The sequence below is a fragment of the Cynocephalus volans genome, chromosome 6, assembly GCF_027409185.1.
Source record: "Cynocephalus volans isolate mCynVol1 chromosome 6, mCynVol1.pri, whole genome shotgun sequence".
In the NCBI taxonomy this organism is placed as follows: Eukaryota; Metazoa; Chordata; class Mammalia; order Dermoptera; family Cynocephalidae; genus Cynocephalus; species Cynocephalus volans.
The window spans coordinates 4,257,865-4,281,570 of record NC_084465.1 but is presented as its reverse complement, the minus strand read 5'-3'; the positions used below and the strand labels follow the sequence as shown (position 1 = coordinate 4,281,570).

General features: G+C 36.7%; 1 protein-coding gene across 1 annotated transcript in view; it reads left to right on the top strand.

Moving 5' to 3' along the window:
• The window catches only part of DPP6 (dipeptidyl peptidase like 6), a 742,159-nt gene that overhangs the window by 437,735 nt on the left and 280,718 nt on the right, over window positions 1-23,706 (top strand). The window contains exon 4 of the mRNA XM_063099369.1: window positions 14,096-14,190. Within this exon, the coding sequence (XP_062955439.1) occupies window positions 14,096-14,190 (95 nt within the window). The remainder of the gene's footprint in view (window positions 1-14,095; window positions 14,191-23,706) is intronic.

The window sequence follows — 23,706 nt, the reverse complement described above, 5'->3', positions numbered from 1 at the left end:
AACCACGTCTTATAATATGAAACTTTACTACAGCCAGCACACAATACCCACCATCTGAACGCAAGTTTAAGTCAGAATGTGGCTGATTCGTGGTCCAAACCAAATGTCAAGAGTCTGAGAGTATCCTGCACATTGTAAATATTTTTTGTCACTTAGTTTTTTTTTTTTTTTTTTCTTTGAGTTTTGCTTCTTATGCTCATCATTTCTCTCCTTGGAAACACTCACCTTTTCTAATCATAGTCTCATGAAAATGAGTTACTGCACTAATCGAAGCAGAATGCACATAATTTCTTTTATATTTTCTCACCAGCCCTGTGTGTACTATTTCCCTGATGTGTTAGAGGACTGTGTGCAGTTCTCATAATTTTAAATAAAAGAATGAAGTTATCGTGTTGGGTACTTTTTATTTTTAATATCATGAGTTTCAATACAACCTAAGAAACAGCAGTCCCTTTGGCGTTTTTATGACACTTAGGCTCCTACATTTTAGTCCGCTGACTCTGATGATGATTATTGACACACTCCTGATTCAATACAAGCCGCACATATCCTTTTTAAAACAGTATTGTGACATTTCGGTTATTCTGAAAATATTTTTTAACTATTTAAATGTCTCTTTTACTTCCCCACAACTGACATCTTCTTGTCTATGAGAATGCAGACGCATCCTTGGCGAGAGGAATCTGAAGGTCTCCGGATCACCTCTGAGGACATCCGTGCGTTTTCCTTTTCATAGCTATGACCCGATAAGGGTGATTTTTCTGAATTAAAGATAGACTGTGGTGTAAACTAGACATTCTTTGGAATTACACTCACTTATTATAACCTTCCAGGTAGTGCTGTCCAGAACTTTCTGCAGTGATGGAAACGCTCCATCCCTGCAGTGTCCACACAGTACCCACCAGCCACATGTGGTTATTGAGCACTTGAGATGTGTCTACTACCAACGAGGGGATAAATTTTAAATTTAATTTAAATAAGTTTTAATAATAATAGGAACATGTGGCTAGAGGCTACATATTAGCACCACAGTTCTAGATTATAAATACGGTCCAACTAAAAATATTTGCATTCGGATTCTATTTCCTAAAATAATCATGATTTCTAATGTCAGCTGTCTAAGCATTTTTGGCTCTTCCTTCCAACTGTCATCCGTTGCTACAAGTTCATACCCCAGCTCCTGACTTTAGAAGGAAACATTTCAGAATTTAAGTTTGTGGCCCAGTGGTGCAAACACAATTTCTAACTACCTGTGACCGAAATATCAGATTAATTCTTTAAACACACGTTACCGCACAAGCCCATCAAGGGGTGAAAGGAAAGAATGAGGAAACACAACTTTATTCCTGTTGTAGCTGCGTGATTTTTTTAAAAACTACTTGAACTTTAAAATCAATTTAAGTTTTTACTGTAGAAAATTTCAAACAAACAAAAATAGAAAGAATCGTAAATAAACCTTCAGGTATCCATAATCCAACTTCGCCAAATATTTCCTAACGGCCGATCTGTTTCATCTGTGTGCTGACCTTTTCCTCTGCCTCCTGTGTAATTTGGAAGCAAATCCCAGATACCGCATTATTTTATCCTCACATGCTTCATCGTGTACATCTCTGAAAGTTAAGACTTGTTATCTCCTGAAATAAAAAAGCATGACCACCATATCACACTGAAAATAAAACCAAAACCCTAAAGAACGATAGTTTCCCGATACTATTAATTAACCTAGTAGTGTTTAACTTTTCAGATGTCACATAAACATTATTAGTTATTGAAGAAACCAGGTCATTTCTCCTTTACATTTTCCCTGCAGGTTCTCAGAGTCTCCTATTTATGTCTTTGTGGTGTTGGTCTGAATGTTCCTCTATCCTGCCTATGTATTTTTGTAAATTCAAGTTGGGTCTAGGATCTTGATTAGATTTGAGTTCAAGTTTGTTTTTTTTGGGGGGGGTTAGGATTCATGAGTAGTGTTGTATTCTTCCTTGAGTAGGCACTTAATTGTGATTGCCTCTGATTGCATGTATGAGAAGCCTTTTACGATCCATATCTTAGTTCATGTGGAGCTACAGAATGGTGATATTCTAATTCCATCAAACTTCTTCCTTCAATAACTGGGATATTTCTATAAGATGAAACTTCCCCTTACCTATAATTTGGTTACTCAGTGGTACAATTTATATAAGAAAGAAAGAAAATTTTCTTAATTCTTTCCATGTTATTTACCAGTTTTTAGATAATAGGCTGATTTATAAGCATCTTCTAATGATGATCAATTGGATTAGTTGTCTGTTTTTTAAGTATCATTTTAAGTTTATGGACTTACGCATACATAGTTGATGAGTTTCAATCCATTGTGATTATTATTATTAATGCTTGAAATGTTCTGTACTTGGCCAGTGGAAGCCTCTTCAAGTTGGTTTATGAGTCACTTTGACATAATCCTAATAGACTTTGATAGTTTCCTTGGTCTCATATATTTCCTATTACAAATCCAGAATCAGCTCCTTACAGAAGAAATCCCGGTTTCATGTGGTGGGAAATGGTTTTCCTAGACTACAATGTGTGTGCTGGGGATTACAAATCAATATTTTATGAATACCATATTGAGGTTGACTTTCAGGGTGCATGTATGTTGTGTGCTATTTGTTATCAGGAAATACATAAATACAGGTAAATTATAACTGAAAAAAAAGCAATAAAACATTGTTTCTATTAGAAGCTATTTAAAATTAGAAGAAAATCATCATGAGAAAAGCCAAATCTACTCCATTCATTGTGTGCGCTATTTGTTTCAAAAATTAAAATCTATTCCTCTGCAAGTATTCTTTGTGATATTTATGCAATCAATGATTAAGTACTCTTCAAAACCAAACAGCATATACAAATTACACTTGGTAATGAAAACTAAGTTAGCTCAATGGTTAATAAATCTGTAGTACAATAAGATGCCATAGCATCATTTAAAATTTCATCTTAGGTGTGACCTTTGAAAACATATGTAAAAATGCACTATTGTCCAGCAAAAGTAAGCAACACATAAGCTGATATATGATACTCCAAGTAAATGACAAAAATTTTATCTTATTTCTGGAAGAATTAGAAAAATAATCTGTTAACATTTGTTATATATGTTTATATCACAGTTTGGGGAAACAAAATAAAAAGTAATTATCTTTCCTGTGCTAGCTACCAATGCAATTTCTGTCTATTTCTTTAATGTTTTTAGCTTTGAAGAACTACATAAGTACACAGGACAATGAGAATAGTGACATATTTTAAATGCAGAGCACTGGATACCTTGTCTATGAAAACTAACTAACTAGCAGTTTGGGGTGCTGTAAGCTTTTTTTGAGAAATGTTTCTTAGAACCACTATTGGACGTGGCTTTCAACTTTGTCCCCCTCTCCCCATAGTGTTCAAACACACTGTACACTCTCCTGTGTAACATCCAATTGCACTGCAGCTATGACAGAGTTTCATGAAGAGGCACAAAAGGTATAAATTGAAAAAATGCCATCTCCAGCTCCTCTTCCTTTCCCTCCACCTCTGACGTGACTCCGTATTGAGAGCAGTGACTCTCACAAAAGAGGTTCTGCTAATGTTTCACATGTAATGTGGATATGTGGTGACCCAGACTTGTGATAGTATTAATTTTCTCAATTCATCATGCATTTACATAGCACTCAATTTCATCCCAGTCATTACGCTTGGTGTTGGAGACAGAAAATTAATAAGGCATTGCCTCTTCCCTTGAGAATCCTGCTCTCTAGAGGAGGAGATGGAGAGTTTTAACAGACAAATTATTCTAACATACTGTGAGGATGTTATGATGTTTGGGCTGAGCAGAGAGGGATTAAACTGGCAGAGGCATACAACTTTGCAAAGGAGGTGACCTTTAATCTGAGCCCAGAAAGACCTTACCTGGCAGGAGGGAGGAAGGACACTGCAGGCAAAGGCAGAGGCATGGGGAGCACAGAGGCATGGGAGGCACGGCAGTGCACAGTGCTCTGGACACTTAACAGGAGATGGCGGAAAAATAAAATGGGAAGAGACCCAGGCCAGAAGGCAAAGGATCTTGACTGTCAGGCTAAGGCATTTGGACAGAATAGTTTTTTGCCAAAAAGCAGCAAAAAAAGGGGGGAGGAGGGGTAGGAGTGTGGCCTTGTCTGCACTTGTCTGCATTGAGAATGGAAATAACAGCAAGTGTCCTTTGGGAGGCTGCTGTAGCAGTGCACAGAGAAGCGGACGGCTCAGAACCAGGGCAGGAGCACTGGAAATGATGAGGAAGGGATGATGAACAAGCCTTCAAGAAGAGGAATGAGCAGGTTAGGAAAGCACATCCAGCCACTGCCTTCCCTCACCTTTGATTGACCTGTAACTCACACGTGTGTAAAAGAGAATCGAAGCGGTTCAGCTAACCATAAAACATCTGAATTGAGAGTGATGCTGCCACCCAAGAGACAAAGTTGCCAGTCCAAAGCTAGCAAAGAAAATTACCTGCTAGAAGAAAGGAAACAGAGCTCATCGGGGAATAATAACAAAACCCAGAATGTCCAGGACTTAATATCCACAAAGTTTTGGATATAATCCAACATTACCTTGTGGATGAAGAACCAAGAAAATGGAACTTGCTGTCCACATAAAAGAAAATTAACCCAGTTTGACCCTGAAATAAAACAAATTTTGGAATTAACAGATTTTAAGAGCTATTATAACTGTCCTCAAGGAGTTAACATCTGCAAGTTTTCAACGAATGAAAATCTTGGCAGAGAAATGGAAAATTTCCAAAGAAAAATTGAAGCAATGAAAGAACCAAATGGGAATATGTAAACAGAAGAATTCAAATTCTGAAATTATAAAAACTTATTCGATGGACTTGATAGTTGAATGATCATGACAAAGGAGAGATGAAGTGATATTGATGGTAGATCAATAGAAATCACCCATAGAGAAAGAGAAAAAAAACTTTTTAATGAACAGAGCATCAGAAACCTGTGAGATGATACCAGACTGCCCATAATACGTGTGATTGGAATACCAGAAGGAGAGGAGATGAATAAAGGTGTAGAAAAAATATTTGGCAAATTAATAGCTAAAAATGTGGTGGAAGGCATAAATTTGCAGATGTAAGATGCTCAGTAAACATTAAAAAAAAAAAAAAACCCACAAGGAAGCCCAATCAAAAGTGCATTAGAAACAATCTGTGGAAAACCAAAGGCAACACATAATTCTTGAAAGCAGCAAAAGAAAATAACATTAAATGCTGAGAAATCATTCATTTAATGTCTGACTTTTCATTAGAAGCCATGGTGGCCAGAGGGGAGTGGAACAAAATTTCAAAATGCTAAACAAACAAACAAAAAGTATCTACCTAGAAATTTATATTCACAGAAAGTATTCTTCAAGAATAAAGGTTAAATAAAGATATTTTCAGATAAAACAAATATAAAAGAATGTGTTGCCAGCAGACTCATGTAAACAGGAATCCTAAAGGAAGTTCTTCAAGAAGTAGAAAGTGATATCCAATGAAAACTTAGATCACTGATAAAGAATAAAAAATATTAAAAATGGTAAATAGTAGGCAAATGCAAAAGACAATTTTTTCTTTTTGCTTTTATATCTTAATTTTTTATAAACCATATACTGTTATAAACAAAAATTATAACATTGTCTTCTGGAATATATAAAGTATGTTGATGTAATACACATAATAAGTGTAATTGCATGGGAATGGATATGCACCTGAAAGCTTGACTGTATTTCTGTAGTCTATAGACTGTACTTCTAAACTTGACAGGTTTTATATTTCATGAGAAGGGGTATATTATTAACTGTTTGTGAACTGTGAAAAGTGTGTGGTATATATTGTAATCACTAGAAAAACCACTAAAAAACCAATGAAAGAAATGTAGCTAAAATAGGGAAATTAAAATTCTAGAATGTATTCAAATAATAAAAAGAAGACCAGGAAATTAGAGAAAAACAAGAGCAGAGGAGACAAGTAGAAAACGGACAGACAAAAAATAATGGACCCAAACCCACTCATATTAATGATTTTATTAAATGTGCGTATGATACATTTACAAGGACAGACCATAGTATGGGCCATAAAAAATGTCTTAATGAGTTTTATTAGACTAAAATCTGCAAAGAGTGTTTGCTGATTCAGTGGATTTAAATTAAAATTTTATAACATTAAGATCGCCACAATAACTTTAAATATTTGGAAATTAAATAACAGATTTCTAAATAATTACTGGGCCTAGCAGACATTACAAGAAAAATTAAAAATTATTTTAACTAAATAATAATGTAATTTAGTAATCAAAATTTATGAGTTGTAGGTAATACCATTCATCGAGGGAACCTTTTTTTAGCTTTAATATATTTTTTATTTTAATTTTTATTTATTTATTTTTCCCACATCCCCCTAATATATATTTTTAAAGAGGATAGAAAACATGAAACCAAATACCTAGGCTTCCACTCTAATAAGCAGTTTTAAAAATGAGTAAATTAAAGCCAAAGCAAGTAGAGGAAAGAAATAACAAAGAAAAGAATGTAATTTTATGAAGTAGAATACATAAATAATAGAAATGATAATACCAAAAGCTTGTTCTTTGAAAAGGTCAACAAAATTGATAAACATCTATCCAGTTTGATTAAGAAACTGGAGAGAAGACACAAATTACCAATTCAGGAAAGAACATAGGGACATAATTGCAGATCCTACTATCCTACTAAAGTATAAGCTATTATCCTACTAAAAATATGATAAAATAGTATTAGAAACAAAGTTTATTTTGATCGGGTTCAGGACATGCTACCCCATAATATGAGGAAACAGACATAAGAAAACCTCTCTGACCTCCCACTCCTCTCCCCCGAAGCAGGCTCTAAAAGAGTTTTCTGACTTTCCTCTGAAGTGAGTCATCAGACTTTTATTCCAGAGGTGCAGTTTCTATACCGAGAGGAAATGAATCTTCTTATCTTTGAAGATACAGGGTCACAGAGAAGAATCTGAACAAACAGGCCTTGCTATGTCCCCACCCCCAGTATTACCACTGGATTATACCCTCTTTATCCAATTATATGTCTCCATAAATGTTCACTCTTTATCAAACCAAGGCATAAAAATACACAGGTTTCCCTGTTTCTTTGGGTCGTTATTTCTGAAGGCTCCCACATAACACAAAACTTACATTAAATAAATTTGTATGTTTTTTTCCTTGTTAATCTATCTTTTGTTATAGGTACCTCAGCCATGAACCTAGTGATGGGTGAGAAATAAAATCTTTTCTTCCCTATAATACCAATAAAATTTTACAAACTAGATGACATGTACACATTTCTCACATGATTCATATTATCAACATATACCTAAGAAGAAACAGGAAATTTAAACAGCTCTATGTCAATTAAAGAATTTGAGTTTGTAATTTAAATCCTTCCCACAAAGAAAACTCTATGCCCAGATAGTTTCACTAATTAATTCTATCAAATACTTAAGGCAGAAATAATACAAATTCAACATAAACTTGTTCAGAAAATAGAATAAGACATAACACTTCCTAACTCATTTTATGAAGCAGTAATATTCTGGCTCCAAAGCCAGACAAAGAAATCATGAGAAAAAAGAATTAAGACCAATACCCTGTATGATCATAGATGCAAAAATGTTCAACAGAATATTATCAAATTGAAACCAACAATATATAAAATAGTATGAAGTACTTAAAAAGGTTCATGAAAAGATTTATATTATCTTTTAAATCTATTTTTCCACAAGCTTTTTGAAGTACACTCATAAAATACATCTTGACCAATGGCATTTATCATAGGAATGCAAGGTTGGTTTAATATCTGAAAATTAATGAATATAACTACCATATTAATGACAATAAGGGAGAAAACCCATATGATAATTTCAATAGCTGCAGAAAATGCATTTTATAATAGTCAACAACCTCTTATGATAAAAACTCAGTAATCTAGGAATAGAAAGGAACTTCCCCAAACTTATTAATGTCATCTATGAAAATAAAAATACAGCCAATGTCATACTCAATGCTGAAAGACTCAATGCTTTCTAACTAACATTAGGAACAAGTAAAAGATGTACTCTAACACCTCCGCTATCTAGTATTGTAGTAAAGGTCCTGGTGAGTGCAATATAGCCAAACAAAAAATAAAAGATAAACAGATTTGAAAGGAAAAAGTAGACCTGTTCTTATTTGTGTATGATTGTGATATGATATGACTGTGTATGTTAAAACCCTAAAGAATATATTTTTAAGTGGATCAGAACTAAAACTTACATTAAGTAAAGTTGCAGAACACAAAATCAGTAGACAAAATTAATTTTATATTTACATACTAGAAACTAACAAATAAAATTAAACAATAATTTTATTTACAATAGCACAGGAATACTGAAAAGTTTTAGAACCGATTTGTTAAAAGACATTGAAAATGGTACATGAAAACTACTAAAACTGCAATCTGAATCTAAGAAAGTTCTAAAAAAATTAAAAGATATACTATGTTCATGGATTGGAAAAACCAATATTGTTAAAATGGCTACTCTCCTCAAATTGAATTATAAATTCAGTGTAATACCAGTTCTAATACTTTTTTGAAGAAATCAACAAAGTGATTTTCAAATTTATATGGAAATACAAAGTACTTATACTAGCTGTATTAGTCCGTTTCTGTTGCATACAACAAAATACCTGGAACTGGGTGATTGATAAAGAAAATGAGATTTATTGTTTATGGTTTGATAGGCTGGGAAGTCCAATGTCCAGGGTACACATCTGGTGAGGGTCTTGGTGGTAGCAACAGTGAGCTGGGGGTCTCATGTGGCAGAAAATAGTGGAGCAGAGAGACAAGCCTCTCATGTGTTCTTCTCTTAAAACCCTTGGAACCATACCCCTGACCACCATTGTTAATCCATTCACTAGGCATGGTCCTCAGAATCTAATCATCTTTTCAAGGCCCCACCTTTCAATTACCGTAATAGGACTTCTCATCCTCAACAATTACAGTGGGAATTTAAGCTTCAGTGAGGTTAGTAGGGAGGGGGCATCCAATCTACAGCACCAGCCAACACAATTTTGAAAAACCAAAACAAAGTTTGAGGTCTCATGCTACTTGATTTCAAGACTTACTATAAAGTTACAATAATCAACACAATGTGGCATTGGCATAAGAATAGATATATAGATAAGTGGAATGGAATAGAAGTTCTAAAAATAGAAGTCCACACATATATATTCAATGGATTTTTGACCAAAAAAAAAAAAAAAAGTGGGAAGGGGGCTAAGATGATTCAGTGGGAAAAAAACAGTCTTTTCAACAATGTACTGGAGTAATGAAGGAGATATCTGACTGGAAAAAAAATGGTAAACATTGGTGTTTGTCTCATAAACTGCATAAAAGTAACAAAAATTTGATTATAGACCTAAATGAGCTAAAATTATTAAGTTTATAAAAGAAAATATAACAGGAAATCTTTGTAACATTGGAGTAGGCAAAGATTTCTCAGAACACAAAAAACATGAATTATAAAAGAAAAATATCAATAAAATGGATTTCATGCAGATTAAAAATATTTTGCTTTTCAAGTAAGTTTACAGTCTGGTAGACAATTTATTAAAAATACATATTCAACAAAGACTTGTATCCAGAATGCACAAGGGACTCAGCAATAAGTTTTTTTAAAAATGGGCAAAATATTTGAATAGATACTTTGCACAAATAATGAACAATAATGACATGAAAATATATTCAACATTATAAGTCATCATTGAAATGCAAATTAAAACCTTGGTGAGATACCACTACACACCTGCTAGATGTTTAAAAGACTGATAATGTCAATTGATGACAAGGAACTGGAGTAAATGTAACTAACTCTTATACAATTGCTGGTGGGCATAAAAAATGGTACAGCTGTTTTGGAAAACAGTTTAGCAGTTTTCTATAAAGTTAAGTATAAACATAACATATGACGCAGCAATTTATGCCTAAATATTTACTCAAAAGAAATTAAAACGTATGTCCACACACATATGTGAATTACTTATAGCAGCCTTATTTATAATAGCCAAATCCTGGCAGCAATTCAAATAGCCATCAATGCATAAATTTGAATGCATAAACAAATTGAGGTAAATCAGTATTATAGAATTCTAGTCTGCAATATAAAGGAATGAAACATTAATATATGCAACAACATTGATAAATTTCAAAATTATTATGCTAGGTGAAAGGACCATGCGGCATATGATTTTATTTTTAAGAAATTCTAAGAAAGGAAAATCCATATTGTGACAGAAAGCAGATCAGTTGTTATCTGTGGCTGTTGGTAAGATAATGATCTACAGCAAACTGGGCATACAGGTCTTTCTCATCTTTTGTTAGATTCACTCCTAGAAAGCTTATTTTGTGGTGTTTTCATCAATGGAAAAATATAAAAACTCATTTAAAGATGTTAAAGATACCCAAATAAATGGAAAGGTGGACCACATCCACAGAAGGAAGACTCAGTATTGTAAAGGTGTTAAATTTCCTCCAAATTGACCTTTTCATTTAATGAATTCTCAATCAGTTTCCCAGGAGAATTATTTTTGAACTTAATAGGCCAAATATAACATATATAAGAAACAGCAAAATCCCAAGGAAAACCAATCCCTTCCTGAGGGAAAGTAATGCTGGTAAGTTAGGGAGACCTTCCAGATAGCAATATTTGTTCTAAAGGTATATTCATTTCATAGTGTGATATGGACACGTGGAGGAGCCAGTTCGTCAGTAGCCACAGTAAGAAGCCCCATATGATTCTATGAATGTAGATGGGATTGATGAAATTTTATTAGTCATAATTCGTATTACTGAGAGAATAATGGCCTTCTCAAAATGTGCTGGTGTTTTATATTTTTCCACCAACAAATAGTTACAGATATAAACAGATGAAATTAGATCCCTGCCTCACACCATATGTCCAAGTCATTTCTCAGTGAATTAAAGCTTTGTTTTTGAAAGGAAAAACCAAAAATGTTTCAGAAAAAATGTAAGAGAATATCTTTATGATCTTGTAATAGGGAAGAATTTTTTAAATGGGGCACATCAAACACTTGCAGTAAAAGATTAAATTTTTTTTACTATATTTAAATTTTCTGTTTATCAAAATATATTCCATGAATAAAATGAAAGGAAAACCACACTATGAAAATCTATTTTCAATATATAAAACTAATAAATGTTTCCTTTAGATGTATAAAATAAAACTCAAGAATCAATAAGATAAAAACAGTGCAATGGAAGAAACAGTCAAAATAAATAAACCAGTACATTTCATAAAATGAGAAACAAAAACAGTAAGTAAGCACATTAAACACTCTTCAAGTCACTAACAATGTGATGATGTGAATTAAAATCAGAAAGAGACACCGTTCTGTGCCCACTCTACTGTAAGTAATTAAGAAGTCTGATAGTAAATTTTGGAGAGAATGTGAATTATGAGAACTCTTACACACTGGAGGTGCAGTTCAACTGCCATAAACACCTGACAATAACTTGTAAGTTTAAGCACTTATGTACCCTAGACACCTGCACCTCCATTCATGTGTATACACCTTAGAGAAAGTCTTGCACATTAATGCCAAAAGTTGTAAAGAAGAATGTTCATGGTAGAAGAGTTTGTAAAAATAAAACTAGAAATGAGTGGTATTTGTTGTGATATACACTTGAAGAGTATACAGCAGTGAAAACTAAGAGCTCAACACAATAGGGATTATTCTTAGAAATATAATGTAGTATAAAGTAATGAGGATCACTTACATTAAATACCATTTTATTAGGCTCGAATACAAGCAAAGCTAAATAACATTCTATTTAGAGATACATAAATATGTGATAAAAATGTTAATTAGAAGTTTTGAAATGATAAAATTCGGGGTGCAAGAGGATGGAATAGAAAAAGCATATGAGAAGATGCAGCAGCAATCATATGTTGTAACTCTCAAGCAGTTCAATTGGTTTCACTTTATTACATAAACAGTATGTACATCAAATATTACATAACATTAAAAAAATCAATGCATCTTAGTGTGGTTAGGAATGTGAGGGGTAGAATTCCTTAGGGACATCCCTGGGAGTACATTTTCATCCTCTGAAGCAGATTTGGTTTTTAGAAATTCACTCAGAGCAAAAGCTAGCGAATAAAGTGAAATGAGGTGGTGATTGATTAAGTAGTAGCCTCTTTAAAACTTTCTTATGTAACTGGTGAACCGACTCTTGAGTGCTTCCCCACCCCCCAAATTCTAAAATTTGTTGTATGAAGGCAGCTTTACTGAAATGATTGAGCAGTTTCCCATGGTGACTCTTTAATGATAGCTCATTAGATAAATGCACCTTGGTGTGTTTGCTTTAAAAAAGAAAAACATAAGCCATTTGATTTGTGCATGAAATTATTGCCAGAAAAAAAAATGAAAACAATTTCACCTGAACATCTATTGGTAACTTTAGTGCTGAACCTGTGGAAGTACTTTACATAATTCATAAAATGAATCAATCTAGACCCATGTAGATCATGAAAATTTACTATGTTGATAGACTTTAGTTTTCCTCATTGTATTGCTAGGGCAATTGTTGGAATCCTGCCAATGTAGCCAATTGTATTGTTGAGTTCGGGCCCACAGACCCTTCAAACCTATTGTACAGACTGGGTCACAGACCCCTCATATATCTGGCTGGGTCACCAGACCCCTCACACATGGATCCATGAGCTAGGTAATTGGGAAGGATCCCAGAAGCTGTTGGAAGATGACATGAGCTCAGTCCTCAGCTTCCTCAGCAGCAGTAGCAGCTTACAGCAGCCTCCAGCAGCAGTGGCAGTGGCCTCCTGGAGGGTCCCAGGGCCCTGGCAGCAACAGCTTGCAGCAACAGCCTCTAGTAGCAGTAGTAGTGGCCTCCCTGTGGCCTCCATGGGGGTGTTCTGGGGGCTGGGGGCCCCATGGATCAGAGCCACTCATCCTTTATACTTAAGTCTAATAACCCAGGACACTTGGGTGCAAGTCAGACAACCCAGGAACACCTGGGCACACATGCACAATTACATTTGACAATAACCAAAGAACACCTGGGCACACATGCATATTTACAGCAAATGCTCAACAAGATTCCAAACCCCTCAAGGGATCCTGACCATTTATCTTTACTTTCCCTACACTCATAAAATCTAGACATATTTGAATGATAATAACTTTGCTTTTGAATTAATCCCATCTGCACAATGTTTTTCAGTTATCAACTATGACAGTGTGAAATGCCTTTACCATCCCTCTGGCTCAGTTTACCTCCTTCACTCAGAAAGATAGCATTTTTCCTTATCTCCATTGTGTGCCCTGCCTCTCCACCAACAATACTACCTTTCAGAAAGTTTACCCCTTTATTCAGAGTATGTACATGTATATATGTCCGTATGCATACTATTAGTGTAAGTGTTTTTATTAATTTTCTAAGGGGATAAGTAAAATCTTGGTTGATTATATACAAAAGACCAGAGTCACCCCCAATGCAATGTATAGGTTCAATGATATTTACGGCAGCAAAACTGCCAAGTCCTCCAAGAGTAGCGAGGGGAGCTTATAGACATATTGTAAGCAAATGTTGGAGGACATGGACGTAGGCATCACGCTTGTGTACATACACAGACTCACTCCAAAGTTCCAAACAGAGGAAACCAGTGCCTTTACCACCAATTACCTTTCCCCCTTCTGGTAGCTGATTTCTTACTCTGCTCTGTCCACTCTGTGTGTCCTGCCCAAGAAAGTTCCAGCGTGTTCCAAAGATTCTATGTGTGGATGTGCTTGTACTTTCTATATCAGTGTGAGAGGAAAGGTTCAGAGAGAAGCTTCACATGGGGCTGTATTAAAAAAAGCTGGACATACTTCACCATATTTAAGGGGCCCATGAAATGATGAAAAGCAACACATCTTTTTTTCAGAACTGTCAATTCATTTTACAGAAGTGTCCATTAAAAACCTAGGTGAGTTCCTTGATGTTTCATGTTTCTTTTTTATTCCCTCTGTTGTAGATAAAGAATTCATCTACAGAGAGCGGAAAGGAAGTGTGATACTGCGGAACGTTGAAACAAATACTTCCACTGTGTTAATAGAAGGCAAAAAAATTGTAAGTACTCTCTGTAATGATCAGGACCATTTCAGTTTTCTCTCCTACAAGTCAATAAAGCAGAAAATGACTTTAGGTTTCAACTTTTAGTATAGCCAAGGAGAAGCAATAAACTTGTAATACTACAGGCTGAGCAGCTAAAGATGATGTGAAATTGAAACCACACTCATTTAGGAAGAGGAAAGCACAGTTTCTTTCGGCATCCAGGATATTTCTCTGCAGGTGTTGGAACAAGTGGTGCATATAATATATAATTGAAAGATAAAGTCCTAAGTCTTTTCCACATTTACAGAACAATTGCAACAATGCATACAGAATACTTCAGGAGAACTTGCTCAATCTTGTTAAAAAAAAAAAAAAAGAACACCTCATCTCCACATGCGTGCACATGGAATATTGACTTAGGCACTGAGACAGCTGAGACTGCACTTACCCTGATTATGTTAAGTGATGCTTATGCTTTAAAACAAGTACTGAGCCTATCTGCATGCCACTGTTTTATAATCACGGAAAACTTATTTTCCCAAAGATTTGAATGACATTAAGATTTCAGGTTCATGTACAATTAAAGAAAGTTATTAGATACATCGACTGAAGTTATATACCAAAAATTAATTTAAAAAAGAATTAAGTTTGTTTACAATATGCTCGTGCTCATCATGAGAGGAAATAAATCTCCAGCTTTGAGGGGTTGATCATTCTCTTGTCTGATATGCTGGGGAAATCAAAGGAGGAAACTAAAGCTACATCAATGTAAAAGGGGAGAGTTGAAACAAGCCGTGAATTCCATGCCAGAACTGTCATAACAAGGCTCTGGTATGAATCAGAAACACAGAAATTCTAGGATCCTATAATCTAGGATTAGAGGAAACTGTAGAAAACAATTAGTCATCTCCCTGGGTTTACAGATAAGGATCATGAACCCAGAGTTAGAGACTGAGTTTTCAGAGTCCCGCAGCTCCTTGGTGGCTGGGGGAGGGTTCAGGTGGGGTCCACGGAGCCTCTGCACAGGTGGAGGTGGGGAGGTGGGAGATGGCTTCATCGTTGTGCCAGCCCATCCCTGGACCCATAGAAATCCTGCTCTAAAGAACATTTAACTTGCTGTTTAAATACTTTCTATTTAATTTCTTTTGCGGGTAAAAATACTTTTTTTCTTAAAAAAATAATGTTTACTGTGGTTTAGTGTTCAATGGCTCCTGCTTCACATAGACTGCTGGTGTGAGGGACTGCTCACACGGTTGAATTATGGTGTAGCTTCCAAAATGATCATTTGATTGAATTAAATAGTATCCTGCAAAGTAAGACCCGGAAAAAATGAATGTACCTACGTTTTCGCATTAAAAATTCATCGTTAGTGGAATTACTCCCTTCGGAAAATTTGATTCAACCCACTTAAAAATATTAAAGTTGCAGAAATGGTTTTCTAATATTAATCGAGAGTAGAAAACGATCAGATGTTAGCTGAAGGTAAGTACATTTTAATGTCAGAATGTTCTCAGAATTTCCTGTGAGGCTGGCAGTTTAGTAAAGGCAGGGAGCACTGCAAACAGCTGCACTTAGTAATGAAATATGAGAATATGAACAGCCTTCTCTTTCTAAAATCAATAGCTTGTGACAGGGCATATATTTTAACAAAAGTTGGTCTAGCTAAGTTATAAGGCAACTCCAGAAACCACCTTTGGTAAAGAAAAGCCCTCATGTCACAAATTAGCTGGCTTATTCTATATAATACAATCTTTGTCTCCTTAAAATGTCACTTATTTACTCATTTTATGACCATTTATTGAGCACCAAATGCGTACAGCCTGATGGATTTTTTTTATTAGTTTTGTCTGAAAGCTATATTTGAGTGCTCCTGTAAATAGACCTCAAAATAAGGAAAACCGAAGAATGTCCCTTAGGGGCCTCTGTCATAATTTAGAACACAGAAGCGTCAGATTTAATTTCCATTGAACCAGCCGGTCACTTAAAATGATTGTGCTTCTGCGGCTTTATCTTCAAATTAAAGCTGATTTCTTCTGCCAACCTAGAAAGCGGGTCTTCTGTGAAATCTGGCAGTAGACTGTGTACTCTCTGTTTCATGAGCAAGTATTGAAAAAGTGAGGCATGGTGTTCCCAAGGGTCCAGAATGTACGGGTCATCTGCAGCCTGGAGGATGACTGTGGAACAGAGGGGACAGGGAAGGTAGAGCCATTGCCTGTGGGCGTTCTGTTCTCTTGCCTTTCTCATGACTAACCAGCTGGTCTCTTCTTGTTTGAATTCCGGAAACTTCTGAGTTTGTTTAAATGATAAAGGTGGCCTGAAGCCGCTCTTAGGCCGATTGTCACTTCTAGGCTGGTCTATAAAACAACCTGAACAAATGGAGAATTGGAAAAGTGCCTGTGAATTCTGTTGTGAGCAGAATTTTAATATATTTCCTGTGACCTTGACCTCTAACCGGATTCTCTTTCCCCAGCTGGTAAAGACAGGCCCTTCACATAGATGGCCACTTCAAGGTCCCCAGGCCTGTGTGCCTCCAGACTCCTCCTGGCTTCTTGGCTTACTGCGAATGGCTCTTTCCCAGGATAGGCTGATGGAAGGGCGTGCAAACCAGTGCAGACATTATGTCAATCTAGCAGAAAAGTTTTTAAGATCCTTGATGATTATGCAAATGAGGAACCCATGCTAAGTGCTGTACTTACATGTGTCCCACCCTGCTTTCCCAAATAACTTCTTTTGACTGAAAGTTTTAATTTGATCATCCTTTATCATGCCTGAAAACGGTAGAAATCGTGAAATATTTCAGCATACCACAAAGACTTTGAATTGTGAGTTCATGTAGGTGTATACAGTTAACATCCTGTGATGATTACATGATGGTTCACACTCTTTTTGGCATCCTTTTATTTTTTATATATTTTTTTGGTAGTGGGGTATTTTCAGATTTTTATTATTTGATAGCATATTATATTTAATGGTATATAATAATTAACTTTTAGGAAACACTTATTAAAGTGTTTTGGTCCTATATTTTACATTGTTGAAGTGTTCTTTAGAGAATCAATTGAGCAATTTGTCCGTGCGGGTCAGATTCCTCAATTGTGATCAATTCCTATGGGTCAAATAGGGGAAATACAGGTTTTTGATACCGTAGGTACTACCCATCAGCCAGCTGTTGGTTACTTGGAAACTGTTGGAGACTGTTCTTCCCAGACTTTGTGCCTGTTCTGCAATGTGTAGTTCAGCCCAGTTCTGCCATTCACTCTGATGCATGGGGGGTGTATCGTGATGTGGAGGCTCTCCTCAGGTTAACAACAACGTAAGGACCCCAACTTCCGTTTCCCGTCACCTCTTGGCAGGCATACCCCAAACATCGGGTCCTGTTGGAACCAATGTAAAGCAAAGTGGAAAACCATGAGAGGGGTTTGTTGCAATATGTTGAACTTATATTTGACCTAATTTAGGTAACACCATTGCACATAAATTTGGAAATAGCACTTTCAGTTTACTTTAATGCATATATGAGAACAATTTCCTGTTAACTAGTAAGATATTTTGACTTTGGCTGTAGTGTTCTTTGGCACACATATCCAGAGACAAATTTTTCCATTGAATTTATGTTTGAGGGACAAATTGTTCAATTGATCCCTTTTAGATTCCTACAGAGAATGAACTAAATAAAAGTGCAGCCCCCCAAATCTCAGGAAGCATGCTCCTCAGCTGGAAGGTCTGCTGCTCAGCCGTAAAGCCTTCTGGAAAAGGTTCTGCCTTGGATTTAATTTTGTCTCCCACTCAGTGTCTAGCACCGTAACCTACACCTAGTAGGTGTTCCACAGCTGTGTATTTTACAAATGAATATTAAAGGTAACAAAACAATAGAGATGAGCGGTTTTCCAGAAACATTCGTGTGGGTGAGAGGTTTGGAGGGGTGGTTCAGCACTAGGGTTATGATCTCAAGTTTCAGGCCTACCTGCCTACTTTGCAATTGCACTGAGCTCAGTAGCAAAAGGACCTCAGGCCAGATGTACAAGCTCTGTACACCCCGGGCCTTCCTTTCAGGAGCATTGAAAGGACTGAATCGGAAACTATGTGTAACATGCTGGAATGTGGGCATAAGCCACAGAGGATTCCAGGGTGTCAGGCAGGGCTCAGGCAGATGAATGGGAGGTTCTAGGCAGGAAGATATGAAGGATGGCCAAGTCCGGAAGAGCATGATAAGAACCCTTCCGTGTGTGGACAGCGTCATGAGTCCAGGGAGCGGCAGCAGAGAGCAGAGTCTGCACCACCTTGACTTGAGCTTCTGCTCTGTGGGAGCCAAATCTAGGCTGCACCCTACCAAAACACTTTCCTCCCTTCTTTCTCCATTTTTCAATCTCTCCTTTTTCCCCCTTCCTTCCTTCATTTCTTCCTTCTTTCTAGTAGAAGTGCACTTAAAATAGTCTTAATACATTTTGCTAAATTTAATTAAATATATTTCATGGGAACTATAATTCTTATGGAAACTTAACACTATCTCTGCAGTTCTTCTCAAACATAATAGAGCAAAAATTCTCAGAAGGATGATGTGTTTAGCCTTTGCTTACTATTTAGATATTTAAAGTTGGAATAGTCTTTGGAGATTATGTCATTCAAACTCTTCTTTCTTAGATGAGGAACCCAGAAGGTACAAAAACAGAACTCTGTCTTGACCCCCACTTATACTGCAGCTGATTCAATAGGCTAGCTCAGAAAAATTCACTGTATCGACCTGTGATGCTCCTATTTTATATGCTTTTTTTGTTGATAACATAAGTGGTGACAGGAAGTGGTAAAATTGATACAGTCGTTCATTTAAATTTAAATTTAAATTGTGCCAGGTGTTTGGAAAGCAACTTGGCAACACATTTCAAGAGCGATAAAAATATTTATGCATTTTGATTTACTCCAGGGAGTTTTCTATAAGTAAATAATCTAAAAAGTACAGACACACAGCATTATTTATAATAATGAAAATACCTGAAAGTAGGAAAAGGAGATAAGTAAGTAAAAATAGATAAAATAGGATGTAGCCATTAAAATAATTGTTATAGTAATATAAAAAATATTTAGGATGTTATATTAAATAAACAATGTAAGACACTATAATACAATATAATACACTTCAGTTAACTGAAGGCCAGGAAGTGAACACTGAATTGTGAAAATAGTTAATCTTGTTCTGTGGTAAAATTCTGTGTATTATTTTCTAGTGTGGTGATTTCTGTAATAGCTGTTTCAATGCCATTTACCCAATAATTTTAATCACAGTTTAAAAAATTCAGCCTCCTGTTTCAAAGAGATTATACTTCCTCCAACGATGAATATGTAAGAGCCGTAGACGGTTCCCAGAAATATTTGGAAAGGAAAGTAAGTGGAAAGAAAAAATAAAAAGCATCCTGTTGTTCTGCTTATGTCAGGTTTTCTCACTCCTTATATCTTTATTTGTTTTAATTACTAATTTACTTTTTTAATTCTGTATTTTAATTATTAAATGAATGTTCATATAAAAAGTATTTTTGTTTTTCTAATTTATGCCCCCCCTTTGATTTTAAATAATCATTAGCCATAGAATTTGAATTTTTATCTTTCTCTAAAAGTTAATGAGTTCTGACGCCTCACAGGGAGGGACATAATTAGCAACCGTGCTGAGACCCATCCCCAAAATGAAGAAGAGGAGACACAGGCCTGCCTGTGCTGCAGAGGGAGGCCAGAATGTGCTGGAAGTTAGACCTCGAGACCGTGCTGATTCCACTTCATCCAGGAAACTGTCTGGGATATCTGAGCTTTGTACTAGAGATTTTCACATTAGCCTGCTGCCTTCAGATTCCGCTGCATGCTTCCCCCGGCTCTTAGCCCTGTCAGCCCACTAGGTGGTAAATCTGGGAGGAGGACAAAGCCACTGTCCCTTCCCCTTCCTGCTGTCCCCACAGCCCCGCACGCTGTTGTACTGGAGGGTCTAACAGGTGTTGTGCAAGTGGAAAGCGGGCCAACCCGGAATGGGCCCTGTCTTGACTTCAGCTCCTGTGGTCCCAAGCTCACCATGGGGACACACACCAGACTTGGGCCCACAATGGCCTGCAAGCAGTGCTCAGTCTCAGGCTGGACTGCACATAGCACAGAAGTAAAACCATGAAGGGGAAATAGCTTGTTTTTGTCTACAGTTGGGAGGACAAAAGCCAGCAGTATAGAAGATGTTTTGTTTGGCCTGCAGAGTGGCTTTTACAAACGCAAAACCTGGATTTCTGGCATCTCTTGAAAATAGCAAGATTTGGCAGCAGCAAATTCTCATTTTTCCACAGATAACAAAATTTGGCTGGACCTGGAGAGCAGCTGGCCCCTTGGACAGGCCACAGGCTGGCCAGTCCCCATAGTGACCCCCACTTACTAGTGTCTAACCAGACCTGCCTCTGAACTCTAAACCCCTTTAGTCCAGGAACAAAAGGATGCGGTAAAAACCTGATAGCTTTTGCTAGAATACTATAAAAAGTAGTGGACAAACTCTCCCCACATCTTCTGGATTGTATCTATGTGACTATCTCTATTTTCTGTGTCCCTCCATGTCTGTTTTTTTTCCCTTGTGTCTCAATGGTCTCCTTTTTCTTTTCTTTTCCTCCTTTTCTCTCTTCCTTTTCCTTTTCTACTTCTCTGACTATGAGATAGAACAGAAAATGAAAGTATTTTTGCTTAATTTTGTTCTAATTTTTACTTATAGGCTATTCTAATTTTTAAAGTAGGCAAGTAGAATATTTTATACTTTTGTCTTTTAAAGGTCTGAAAAGAAATGAAGTAGTGGTTTACTCTTTCTGACCCCAAAGCTACACTCTCAATAGGTTAAGGGTGGTGTGTTGTGACAGTAAGGGACTGTCTTCTCTCAGCCAGGCCCTGGCTAGACAATGTGAGTTAGTAGGTATAACGATTAATAAAGCACAGCTTTTACTCTTAGGTAGCTTTCAGCCTAGATATAAAAGAAGTAACCATTTGAACATAATATATTCTGCAACGGGGTCCAATGTACATGAGAATAAGGTGAGAAAGCAGAGCCTTGTCATCGACTCTAGGTAAGGATTTGAAGAGGGAGCCAACCTTGAATTTGGGAGACAAGTTGGAAATGGCATCTCAGGCAAAGTGAACAGGCTGGGCAACCCATGTTTCAGGGCAGACAGTGTGGTGAGTAGGTTGTTTTGGGAGGGGGTGGAAGGTTGTTGCTTAAAGGTCCAGAAAAAGGATGGAGAGCAGGTGTCAGGAACCTTTCTTTGTTGATGTAGTCTTTACTCTGCAGGACATGCAAACGCATAGAATTTTTGAGCTGGACAAGCCAGTGTGCTTTAGGAAAATAGTTCTAGGCCAATAAGAAAGAAGATTTGGAGAAGGGAAATATGGGCAAGAAGTCCACAGGGGCAGCCTCGAGTCAGGTGAAAATGAAGGAGATCCCAAAGTAGGATGGTGGCTTTGCAGACATGGAGGGGAAATGGGTTTAAGTTGCATCATGGGTGCAGAATAGAATTGATAACACTGGGCTATGTTTCAGGCATAGGTGGGTGAGACTGAAGTAATAGTCTGTGTTTTCTGGGGTTTTGAGTCTTGTTAATGGGGAGGGATTGAACTCAGAGATTGAAGTCTGGAAAGTAACTGATTGTAGTGTGGAAAACCAAGGCCACTTTGAGGAAGAAGATGCTGGAAGGTACAGTCGTAGTGAATTAACTAGTAATTGATACTGTGAGTGCTTATAGGGTGACCAGAAGTGTCCTAAGCACTGTACTCACATTATCTCATTTAATTAAAATCCTTAGGAATCCTGTGAGCTGCCACTTCACTGTTCTTATTGTGCAGATCAGAAAATAAGAGGTTAAAAGAACTGTTTTCTAAGTCACACAGCTGGTAGCTGATAGTCTTGAGAGCTGAACTCAGCTTTATCTAATTCCAAACTAAATTATTTCTAGGTTGCATAAAGGATGCAGCTGTCGTCTCAGTTGCTGCAGTTATGGATGGGGTCGAGGCCATCATTCCACTACTGAGAAGGGCACAGCTTCCAATCCTTTGTTCATACCTGTGAATTCACCACGGCATGTCACAAGAGTACTCCTTGAGGGTAGTGCCCTCAGATAAAGGCTACAGACACAAAATGTTGAGTCAGTTTAGCCTAATACAAAAAGCGCTGATGCAGCTGAGTGCTGTGGAGTCATCTGTTATCAAGGTTGGAAAGAACTCAGGTTTAAGCCCTCTGGCCACCTGTTCAGTGGCACAGCTTCAGTCACCTTTCACTCTGCTCTGCAGCAGCCGCTCTTCCAGGTGTTCCCTGACTCTCACAGTCAATGCGGTCCTGGGAGCTGCACCTGGGTCTGCCTGAGTCCCAGTTAGAGGGCTGTCAGGTGGATTCAGAGCCCAGAGGCAGGCGGCAGCTGCCGTCACTGAGAGCACTGCTGGGCCGTGTCCTCGTGGACCAGGAAGAGGAAGAATATGATCACCTGTTCTCTCTAAGGAGGGTGTGTGTCCCCACAGAGTTGCACAGTGTCCTTATCACTCAGTGGTTCCAGTGTGGTCTTTTGTCTGTCATCACTCATCTCGTACGTTCAGTTCTTTTTCTCTATGACTTTCATGAGGGGATTGTTTTCAGAAAATAGCCTCTGGATGTGTTTATGTTTTTACCTTCGTTTCCATCTATGACTTGACAAGTTGGGCATTCTATCATTCTGTCTTTCTCTTCCACTAACCGCCTTCTTTCCTCCTCTGCATTTATAACCACGTATGTATTTATTTATTGCTTGAAAAAAGAACCCACCCTTTTGATATGTATGTTTTCTCATGAGAAACATGCCTAATATTTTCTATAACTGGGATCACCATACATGTACACAGATTTGTTTAAGGTCAACATAATGTTATTCAAAATTGTTATTGGTTATAACTAAGTAGTCCCAAGTAATGCAAAATGTAAACTGTACACTAGTCTCAGTAGTGAGTAGAGATATAAAAATTACAAACAAAATATTAGCAAGTAGACGCCAGCCATGTATCGAAATTATGATATGCTCTGAACAACTAAGGTATAATCATGACAATAGCATTTAAATACCAGGAAATCAATCAACACAATTTATTACAACTATAAAATAACAGAAAAATTCTTATGGTTAAATCATTAGATGCTGAAAGAGCATCTGATAAAGTTTATTAGCAACTCCTAATAGAAATTCTTCGTAAAATAAAAATGAAAAACTGCTTAAATATGATAAAGGTTATTTATCAAGAACCAATCAGCAGTGAAAACTGTTCTAAATGACAATAAATGCATTTCAATTATAGTCCAGTATCAGGCAGGAATACTTACCATCACCATTAATATTTAATATTTTCTTGCAGATAGTGCAAAATACATGATTACAATAAGAACTAGAGAATAAAAGAAAAAAATTTTTTCTGATAACGTAGTTCTATCCCTAGAAGACCTAGAAGACATTAGCTTTAAAAAAAAACTACCCTGATTAATATGAAAATGTCTTAATATGGCTGAATACCAGA